Source organism: Mya arenaria, chromosome 11 (assembly GCF_026914265.1).
Source record: "Mya arenaria isolate MELC-2E11 chromosome 11, ASM2691426v1".
Classification (NCBI taxonomy): domain Eukaryota; kingdom Metazoa; phylum Mollusca; class Bivalvia; order Myida; family Myidae; genus Mya; species Mya arenaria.
Genome location: NC_069132.1, coordinates 32,143,455 through 32,155,589, shown reverse-complemented (window position 1 = coordinate 32,155,589; position 12,135 = coordinate 32,143,455). Strand labels below are relative to the sequence as shown.

Genomic DNA, 12,135 nt, shown 5'->3' with positions numbered 1-12,135 from the left:
GAGCATGATGTTGTTAACAAGCAAACTATTGATGATCATGAGTGTAGACTATTAAAACTATAACTAACAACAACATCGTGATATGTGACCCCTCCGACCAGGCCAAAATTTCTCTTATAACAATCTAATTTCCCTTATAACAGGGTCAAGGATCAAACTTAGCACACTGTTTATATTTTGGTATCATTTGTGTAATATTCACCCTTTTAAGAGTTTTGAAATTTTCAAATGAAATAATACTTGACGTTGTTTGGCTAAATGAAATAAGTCACTAATGCAAAATTGTAAAGAAATTGGGGCCCGAGGGTTGTCCCTGTTAAAACACATGCCTTCAAAATGATTTAACATATATTCCAATAGGTAAAAACTTATCAACAAGTTTGATTTTTAAAAAGGCGAACATTCTAACAAAGTGAAATATGGCCTGGAGAAGGTTCACTTTTGAAAGTTCTTGTTTCTTAAGTTGACCTACGGTGCTGTTCGACATGATCACACCGGATAGCAATTTCAAAGACAAACATTTTTCAAACATTTAAGCTCGTAAGTTGGTGACCTACTCGTGACCTAGATTTTAAATAGATTATCATGAATGCCAAGTTTCAAGAACATTTTTTACTAAACATGACCCTAATCGTATTCGGTCGAAATTTTATTAAAATGACACTCTTATTCAAAATCAATACATACACATGTATAACAAACATAGATTTTGACTGATCAACCTTAAACTACTAACTAATTAATGCATTTATGGAAAATATTAACTACTGATTTAGAGTTTATAACCATGAATTCAAAAGCAGAAAGCGCAAAAATATTAAATGATTGGTGAATGCTAAAAGATTTACGGTAGTCCACTCTAGTCTCATAAGGTAGAAATACTGTGTTTTATGCTCATTTCTTTCAAATTAAACTCGATATCCTTCATAAGAACCATTGTTTTTGACATTTATTAATCCTTTTTGGAATAATAAAACAATATTATTAATTGATGTAAATCTTATTTGGGAGTAAGAGTGCATCTTTAAAATGCACTCAACGTTCCGCACAGAAAGGATATAACTGGTGCTTCAACAAGGTGTAACAAGGTTTAAGGAACATTTGACCTAGAGACTAAGATACTTTATAACCCCACATGATCTGTAATCGAGGTAGAAATAAATCTCATAAATACATATTCTGACTAAGTTTCATGAAGTCTGTGTGAAAATGAGGCTTCTACTAAAATGTAAACAGGAGTTTTTGAACATTTCACCTAGTGAAAATGTTGATGCTAGATATTATATAAAAATATAATTACCGGACATAATAGCTTCCAAGTAGCATGTACATGACCTACAAGTATTGTGTTACCATATATTACGGTAATATTTCACGGTAAACAAGGTGCCGATATACCTACCTGCATGCTACAGTGATCGCAGATATCAATTAGCGCGAGTCTGTGCTACTCGTCATGGATATATAAAGTTTTAGCGCATTGCCTGGCACAAGTGGGAAAATACCATGAACATTCAGAGTAAGAAACAAGTAAGGGAGGTCGTCAACTAATGAACTCCTGTTTGACAAAATGATCTACAATCTATATAAGCCTAGACTTTATAAGATAAAACTGATGACCAAGCTACAACTTCAAACATATTTTACTAGACATGACCCATACTCATCCCTGGTCATGATTTCAGATGCACACAAAGTGAACACAGGGTTAACGTGTTCCTTCTAATGTGTAACAGGATTTGTGCAACTTGTGGCCTAGAGATATAGCCCTGTTACTAAGTCAACGGTTATAACTTTTGTCACACAACGTGAAATGTCATACAAAATGCAGGTATACCATTTCCCATTCTGACCATTTTTCATGAGTGTAAATGCAATACTTTGGTTTTTAGACCATTTTTACTGCGTCAATTTAGACGAAATGAATGCTACGACACAGTGCAGTTGCACAATTTCCCATGCTGACAAGTATTCACACAAAGTTTAATAAGTGTATATGCAATACTTATAGAGCTATAAACACCACACGATTTTTTACTTAGTCAAGGGCAATTACTCTGGTAAGACATAGAGAAGTTTCACACAAACTGCAAAAAATCCTATTCCTATAACGTTTAAGGCATCAACAAATATTCAGACCATATTTTACTAATTCAAGTACCATAAATAGGTTTTAATGGAGTCTAGGGCCTTCGAGCACGGTAAAATTTCGCGCCATTTTAATAAAAAGGTGGGAGAATGTCTACAATGTTACAAGCATATTGCAAGAAACGCGCGTAAAAAAGCTTGTAAAATACACATGGCTGCAGTATCTGCTCGTCAAGGGAGATCACTGCTTAGGATAATAATTTTAGTCTTCAAGTGTTTGTTTTGGTAAATGTTTCATCATAATGCGTACATCCTGCTTTCGCCAAATCTCGCAATTTTTGCTTCTTGAAAAAATTACCTCTCTTGCCAGATCGAGCAATATTGCTGGAGTGGACACGTTCCACCAGCCTGTTTTCAAAAAATATTTTTCGGTCGAAAAGAAGGCATAACTGAACATTAATTAAAGTCATATTTATGGCCCTACCTAAACTTGTTCAAATTGTATTTTGCAACATGTGATGCAGGTTTCAATAGAAAACTGCTTTTTTAAAGAAGAGTTTTTAAGTTTTGATGTGTACCGGCGTAACTACTATAAAGTTCAATTTTAAGTCGCAAGAATGTTCTTTACGGTTTGTATATGCACCTTAATGTAGTAGTTTGTAGTAAGTGCTAGTAGTTCTCAAAGAATGAAAAGGTTCGACTCGGGAGGAAAGCTCCTGGTAGCACAATTCGTTCTATATGGCTCCTGGCACCACAATTCGTACTATATTGCTCCTGGCACCACAATTCGTACTATATTGCTCCTGGCACCACAATTCGTACTATATTGCTCCTGGCACCACAATTCGTACGATATTGCTCCTGGCACCACAATTCGTTCTATATTGCTCCTGGCACCACAATTCGTACTATATTGCTCCTACCACCACAATTCGTTCTATATTGCTCCTGGCACCACAATTCGTTCTATATTGCTCCTGGCACCACAATTCGTACTATATGGCTCCTGGCACCACAATTCGTTCTATATATTGCTCCTGGTAGCACAATTCGTACTATATTGCTCCAGGCACCACAATTTGTACTATATTGCTCCTGGCACCACAATTCGTACTATATTGCTCCTGACACCACAATTCGTACTATATTGCTCCTACCACCACAATTCGTACTATATTGCTCCTGACACCACAATTCGTACTATATTGCTCCTGGCACCATAATTCGTACTATATTGCTCCTGGCACCACAACTCGTACTATATTGCTCCTTCGACCACAATTCGTACTATATTGCTCCTGGCACCACAATTCGTACTCTATTGCTCCTGGCATCACAAATCGTACTATATTGCTCCTGGCACCACAATTCGTACTATATTGCTCCTACCACCACAATTCGTACTTTATTGCTCCTGGCACCACAATTCGTACTATATTGCTCCTGGCACCACAATTCGTACTATATTGCTCCTGGCACCACAATTCGTACTATATTGCTCCTGGCACCACAATTCGTACTATATTGCTCCTACCACCACAATTCGTACTGTATTGCTCCTGGCACCACAATTCGTACTATATTGCTCCTGGCACCACAATTCGTTCTATATTTCTCCTGGCACCACAATTCGTACTATATTGCTACTGGCACCACAATTCGTACTATATTGCTCCTGACACCACAATTCGTACTACATGTATATTGAAACGGAATCGTAGCCAACTTTACAACAATCAATCCATTATTTATTAACGTTAAAATCATGAGTTTCTTGACAACTCCACATCAGCATATTCGTTAGTTTGAATTAAATGTAATACCAGTTATCAGGCGCGGATCCTTGATTTAACGTTAGAGGGGGCGTAAAGCGTTGGCAGGAGGGGGCATAAAATATATCGTCTCTGACAGACACGGCGAATTTTACCATCTTTGCTCTAGTAATTAAGCATTTTAACCACAAAATAAATATCTTGCTTTTCTGAGCCCGAGTCTCAAACGTTAAGACTAAAGTTAGTGAATACGTCACCAGTTGAATTAAATGCAATAATTTTATGTGATTTGCCGCTTCTGTCCACTAGGGGAGTATGTATACGCAAGATTTTTTTTACAATATAAATAAATGCTACAATACAACTACAAAATAAAAACGTTTTAAAAATCGTCCTTATCAAATACAATTACAAGCACAGCCAAATACGATCAAATAATAAGATGCCTTCAAAGACAAGTTTGGAAATAATTTACTAAGAATGATATTTGCATAAACCGATTATCTTTTCGTTCACTTCAGTGGCTTAAATCGCTAATTGCAATACATTTGCGTAGAAAAACCCATACCATAACATAGCCATACGTTGAGCTTTGAAATTTTACGAGAACATGTCTGAAAAACCATCGTGTTTATGTATTTTAAACATCTATAAACATTGCAGGAATGAATCAAGACTTCGCATGATTTAATGGTCCTATGTCATTTCTAAATGCATCTTGCTTCTCAAGAATTCTCTCAACTATCTTCTCGCAGTACGCCTGCATGATGACTGATGGAAGTTGCCAATTTGAAAACAGCGTATTGTTCAAATAGTTTGATCATGATGCAAGCGATGAGAAGATTATCAAATATTTAATTAAACAGGCGTTTAAACAAGGTTTCCTGTGTTTTGTTTGTTTCAAGTATTATAGCATGTGAAATACGGAACTTCACAAAAACAAACATTCGTGTACCCTGAACGGCTTCATCAGATTTAAATATTTTATTTAAAGCACAGTTGGGAGATTAATAAGAAATACATCGTCTGAACATTTAAACGAACACGAAATTTAAAATCATGGTGCAAAGAAAACATGAGAATGGTCGACTGTGTACCCGGATATATACTCTAACTATTCTTCTGTGTCTGGTGCGTTATGACGTTGTTACAGGTTCGTGCGGGGTACATGATGCGAAGTGTCAGGACGACGGTCCAGAGGGAGCCACGTGCTGCCAAACCTTTGCAGGGGAACCATGTCTGGATGCCGGGTCTTTCCAATGTCATCAGAGTTCAACCATACTCCGGTGCCAGGATAACACATGTAGAGGTAAGGTAGTCTTGTTCATGAATATCTATTAAAAATAATGCAGGACCAATATGTGAAGCTTTTATTCAAATCTTGCAATTTGCTATTTCTCGTAAACAATAAAAATGAAAACTCTCAAAGGTTCAGTTGCTAAATAAATGTGTCAGGCCCAATTTATTTGTTACTTTACTTATAATCTTTATATATATGTTATTTGTATCTTTCATGTATTCATTTGAAATGTACGATTTTCTTTCAAAGCTCGTTCGATTTTCATGCTATTTTAGAGCGAATAGGAACTAGACAACTTAAGTTAACATCCCCTTGTCGATGGTTGCTTTCAATGCGAAGACATAATGATCAAAATGTTTATCCGTAGTCCCCACGGTCAGATAGGTCAATAGTTAGTTAACAAAACCAAGACATTATATCGATCCTTCTTCACTAGAGGAAAAACTGGCCATTTAATTAGACATTTGCTACAGTTGGCACTGCATTTGTGAGTCAGTGTGGTCATTACAGCTCACCCTGTTAACAAGTAAAAATGATACACATCTGGAAAAGAGATCCTAGGGAAGGACAACATACTTACAGCCGTCAATATTAAAATAGACTGTCATTTAAAAACCTGATATCGTTATATTTAGATGACAAATCAAAAGCGTTTTAAAATGAAAACAATAGGCTTCTTTTGAAAGGCGGTTAGTATTTTAACTATTTTATATCCGACTCTTCATTGAGTATTGTTTCATTTAAGACCCCCAGTTGTTTCTTTTATTAACGACCATCCGTTTACAACAAAAATAGTTCACACATCTCCAAAATTAAAAAAGATAAAAACGTGCCCTTATATATGACAGGAGAAATTGTACTTAGCAACTTGGCACAGTTGATAATCACAGACAGCTGCAAAACCCAGGCCTGTAGATCCATGGTCAAGGTCACAACTTTAAAATTTATTTTCAGATAATTTGTGTATAAAACAAATGGAATCGGAAATAAATTGCATTTTAATTATCGACATTAGGCAGGATCTACTCCTACTGGCATTTATAAAAACAGAATGTATCTGATGTGTTTTCGTCTGCGTTAGACAGTTCATTCGTTGGGACGTAAGCTAAGTCTGAATTAACTGTTAAGCTTTAAATGGATATGCCATGAAAACCTGAAAAATGGAACTATTCGAAAGAGACTATATCTGGCATATTGGGCGTCAAAAAAAAAGGTATAATGAAGACGCAGTTTAAACGGCACAAGCCCAGATATGAAAACGCTTATAAAACGTAACTAAAGACCAATAGTCAAGTTGTGAATGCCTCTTGCTGTTTAGTTTCCCTGTAAATGTTAGAGAAAAAGAAAGAATGAACTGCTATAGAAATACGACCTAGAGAGCGCAATTACAAACGGACAACTGCAGGTCGAGGCCAAGAATCCGATTCATTTGAATACAAATGAGGAAAACACGTTGACAGTATTGATTGGTCCTCGCGAAGGAACAAAGACAGGCGTGACCAGTGTCCAGTAAATCAAACCATTTTTACGAGAAGCCCTGGAATTTAGGATAGTGGACTGTCAACGACTGACCTTAATTTCTCAACCAAGCAAAAATGGTGTATTTATGTAGAAAGATCGGCGTCTTCAATGTTCAGAATATAGTCCAGACATATCGTGACAAATTTTCACCAAATTGTTAACAATATGAAATTTTGAAACATGGTCGCCACCACTCTTAATATTATTAAAAATGAGTTTTCATAACAAACACAATGTAATATGACCTGAATATAACATAAATTATATTTATTTTTTATAACATCTAACAAAATCGCCCTATTAAATTCAAATATGTTTTTCTATAGAAACCTTTTTCCACCTTGAAATGATTTTTTTCGTCGTTGAATTAGACCAAATACCTGTTTACTTCTTGAATATGTTTTTTTTTTAGAGAAAGGCAAGTTTGTTAGTATACTGAGGACAAACAATTTAACGTTCAAACTCATTTTATTTCACTCAAAAAGATATGATTTACTTACATCAAAACCAGTCAACGCTGTGACCTGTTAATTATCATTTTCTTCGTTCGTTCAGGTCTGTAATTGTCTTTTTAGATTTTACCAAATGGCGCACTTGCAATCAGTCTAGAAGAACTGACACTGTTTTAAGCTAGAAAACACCGTTTCTTCTACGTATTCTGTCTATGAACGTCATCATTTATAATGCGGCTGTCGACGAACTTATTAAGAAGTTCGAATTTGCGAAGTATTTATTGTAGCACTTTCTGGGAAAACATGCGTGACCGGAATAGCTCTTTCAAAGCGCTACATTAAAGCTAAAAAGAACTGCGAATTCTATCTTTCATACTGCTATTGTATCTTTCCCGGAGGTAAAAATGTATTTGATATGCATACACTTAAACTCTAAATTGCTTTTATGGCATGCCGTAATGGGATCGTCTGAGAATACTTTCGTATACATAAAAGCAAAGCAAACAGAAAATACGTCACTAAGAGTGACAAATGCCCCTACAAGGTCATTTATTGATATATTGGCATTTATTTCTTACTACAAACACCATTAATTTGCGCAGGAACAAGCGAGTGCTAAGTCAACAATCACTTCTTTTAAACATGGTGGCTGGTACTTACCATTTTGTGATTTTGCCGCGAAAATGCGAAAACACTTCACATGGCGGGTGAAAATGCGAAAACACTTCACATGGCGGGTGAAAATGCGAAAACACTTCACATGGCGGGTGAAAATGCGAAAATGCGCCACGTGGCGGGTGAAAATGCGAAAATGCGCCACGTGGCTGGCCGAGTCGATCTGGAGAACACAATTAAAAGAAAGTCATATGATTGAAAATGGGGAGAAAAAGTTGACAGAATTGACTGGTTTTCGAGAAAGAACAAAGACGGAATAGACTAGTGCTCAGTAAGAGAATCCTGTTGTCTGTCAGCGGTTAATGTTAATATCTCAATCAAAGACGTTGCTGAAGCGAAGCTGAAATATTATGTCTTTTAACATGGTTTCCAATATATATCACCGGTCAATAGTTTTGTTAAATGAACGGTCAATAGTTCTGTAGCCGGTCAATAGAACCGAATTTTATTGTAGTAAAAAAAACTTTTCTATTGATGTACGCTATGTATAGAGATTTTTTTCCGTTATTATATTGAATTACTTTTTAATGAATTAAAAGGTACATAACTTTTAATATATCGATACTGTCATTCCAGTTCCAAATCGAACTGCGTTTCAAATGTTTAAAAAAACAGGTGTGCGTGTGCGTGTGTACAATTTGCAAAAAGGAAAGGCAACGCTATGTAGATTACCAATTGCCGATACCAGTTACACCTTAATACACCATGGCATTTTCATGACAATATATTAGTGTACCGTATCAGTATTGAAAATAAATATTTCTAATGTCATGTAATAAAAGACTTATTGAAATGCTTGCCGTTTAAAACTAAGTAGTCTAAACTATTTGCCCTCTGTCGCCGAATGACCAAGTGAACATGATGAACATGATCAGTATTTCATTGGACTTCATTGGAATTTATTTTTAATGCCATGTAATAAAAGACTTATTGAAATTCTGTCGGTCAAAAGTCAAAAATATTTACCCTCTGATATGGAAGGACCAAGTGAACTATTTAGTTTGAAACTTTCCCGAGAGAGGGCCAATATGTTTCACTTTTGACCAGCAAGCCCTCTAAAAATGATATACCATGTTACATGAAATTAATTAGTAAAATGTAGAAGAATACAGCAGACAAACAACTTGGCAATATCAACTTATTTTATGTTGTACAAAAGATGTGCTTCAACCAATATAATCAGTACAAACGGTCATCAATTAAATAAAGAAAGACTTAAAATTATTTTCTTCAGGCCTTCAAGTTAGATTTTGTTTTCTTGTGCGCTGGAACAGGCTCATTAATTGATGAAAAGCTTCTAGCTTGACCGTTATGTGTCAAAGACATATTTCATATTAAAAGCATCGTGACTTCTACAATAAATTATCTGCATCAGCAAAGCAGTTTTGTTACTTTTTTCCGAGATAGAAATACAATAGTATGCGTGTCATCCCTAAATATTTTGACGTTGCAGGAAAGAAAAGTAAGAAAGTAATACGCAATATATATTCCTGCAGACAGCCGTTCTTTCTTACAGGATATACATTTTTTATTTACATTAATTAACAGTATGTTTGCCTTAATGGTATGTTGTCATGGCCTATTCATGAGAACATGTCATTGCAAACACTTAAGTGGACAACTCTAAATATTGAATTGATATATGTAAACAAACTGCCATTTATGAGTCTTGCTAAAATCCGAAATAAACCATAAAGTCACCCATACATTCAATTACAATTACAGACAGACAGAAGAGTTTATTTTAGGCTTGTTCATGATACATCGTAAATATACATAATTTACATTATTCAACTTATTAGCAATGCAATTAGATTTATATGTACTCACCACTCAATCTCCATTGTTTGTTATCCAAGGACTCATGTTAGCGTTCCCCTCTTGAACAACATATGAACAACTTTGTTGCTGAAAAAACCCGCACATTATTCAACAGCTGAAAATTATATGAACACGTTCGTTAATGAAGAAAACGCTTATTATTCAACAGCTGAACACTTTATGAACAAGCTCGTTGGCGAAAAAAACTAAGAATATTTGCAAGGACTAGCTATTTGTTATACATTTCGCATACAAGGGCATTCTCTTTAAATAGATGTCAAAGCACAGGCATCACCTGTCCAGTGCTATTTTCTGTACCAAATTTATTGATGCGGAAATAAAACAAGTAAAATGTACCAAGTACGTAGGAAACACATGTTTCTTTCTTTGGAAACAAACCATCCAAAAATGTTTTTGTTTCAGACAAACACATGTAAGTTCTGTTATTATGAGTATGCCAGAAACAGACCTTAACCGAGCATAAGAACTTCTACAAGCAGCTATTTGAAACCATTTTTTTAATGAAGTAGCAAAGTCCTAAAGTGTCACTGTTGCATGCTAAATTTGCGTGATATGCCTGGAACCCATCTACCAAAGCTCGGAAAGCTTTTTTAAATTATGTGATCTGTAAGCAGCAATGTTTCGAATTATTAATTACCAAAGCAAGTGCGTATATAATAACTCATACTAAGTGTAGTTAACTGATTTTCACATTTAGATGATTACATTTTTTAACAGATGATCAAAATTCAATGATAAACTTGTTTTACCTTAATGCTATCAGTTCCTTTCTTGAGCGTTTGAACTGGTGCAATTACCATTACTTGACCGTTGCTTGGCATTGGCAGATTGCTTGTAAATCATCGTCACTTTTTCACCAAATCATCTACAATGTCGTTGGTAAATCTGTAGAGAAGTCGGCATAGTCAAAGCATTCGCGTTACCCTTTTTGGGAGAAAAATTTCAAGAACATGCGCGTTCTCCCTCAATTTGATTTTAATTGTATGATCGTATGAAATAAATGCGCATAATTTATTGCCTGCACACAGATCCCTTACTGATCGGATCTACATTTTTTGTTTATATTGTATTGCTACTTAATTTTATGTTGTCTTTGCTTGTTTCAAAGAAATTTCGTATACACTTGGGATGCAATAAAACTTACAACCCTACAAATAAATGAATATGTGAAAACAGATTACCATTTATGCGTCTAGCTTAAAAAAGGAAAACCGACAAAACCGACAGAAACGTCATCACTTCATCATTTACAAAATGACACCTTTAAATGTCACCGACTGTTATGAGGCATGTAATTGCCCTGGCCCGTTCTTTCGATTTTATAACCCGTTTACCTAGCTAGCCTCAGGAATGGCCTTGCTCGAGATAAATTTTGCGCCTTGTTAAAGACTTTCAGCTAGGGGTGATAGAGTAGTTGCCATTAATTTAGTAAAATGTGTTCAAATAACAAACACATAACCACATAGGATTATTTCATAACACAAAAGCATTCGACATAAACTTTGATGTTTGAAAAACATTTTATTTAAACCTTGTTTACTGGAAGCCGTCTGTTTGACTTCACTGTACAGTAAAAAGGATTTATGGCTTCTTGGCTAGTCCCTGAACTTTCGTTTGCATTGTGAAGTAACATTGTGCATGTAAGTTCTGTTGTTATTATTATTGATTAAGAGATTTTCAATAAATGTTATATGTCAGTCGTGTCTCCTAATATCCTATTATAGTGTTACTCTGTTGTAAACACAAAGTGAATATAAAAAATCCATAAATCACTGTGTATTTAGTCTATCTTTTCCACTTTAACATTCTTTAACACTTAAAATGCCGAGATGATTCTATAAAATCAACATCATCTAATGAAACTACGCAGGACTTAAGAAGTGCTGGGCGAACTCTGAAAAAGACGAGAGAAAAATCCTTCAAATAAGAGTAAGTCAGATGTAATGGTATAACGTGTAGATAGAATCACAGAATACACGTATTAGTGTTAATGCCTTACTATGTTTTTGTGCCTTTAAATGACAACAATTATTTTGTTTGTTTTATGATTTCATTCTCAAATTGTCTGGTTGTAAAGTTCTTATTTCTTTCATCTCTGACATAGTCCTATAGCAGTTATAAGCGGTGAAGACGAAATGATTCTGACTGACATGAACTAAAACAGCAGGTGGAACTATTTCGCTTTTATTTGTCTCTACTGTTCCATTAAATTATTCATTATTTAAGGAAACATTAAATTGTTCCTTACCTAAACAAATGACGATACAACGAAACAACAATACAATGTATGCGACCTAATGCCAATCAGAACCAGTCCTCGTCGTTTCCCAAGACCTGACATTGGATTTCTGGTAAAGTTCCGATTCGTATTTCTGCATGTAAGGCATGCCTTAAAACTATGAATAGAGGTCTACCAATTTAGGGCGTTTTTGTTGATACCAAACCAGTTTCAGTTTTGGTGTCAATGGTTTCAGCAGTTTCGAGC

At 35.3% G+C, this 12,135-nt stretch overlaps 1 protein-coding gene across 1 annotated transcript in view; it reads left to right on the top strand.

The window, feature by feature from the left end:
• Positions 1-4,641: 4,641 nt before the first annotated feature.
• Positions 4,642-12,135, top strand: part of LOC128209800 (uncharacterized) — a 63,114-nt gene continuing 55,620 nt past the window's right edge. The window contains exon 1 of the mRNA XM_052914016.1: positions 4,642-5,169. Within this exon, the coding sequence (XP_052769976.1) occupies positions 4,920-5,169 (250 nt within the window). The 5' untranslated portion in view covers positions 4,642-4,919. The remainder of the gene's footprint in view (positions 5,170-12,135) is intronic.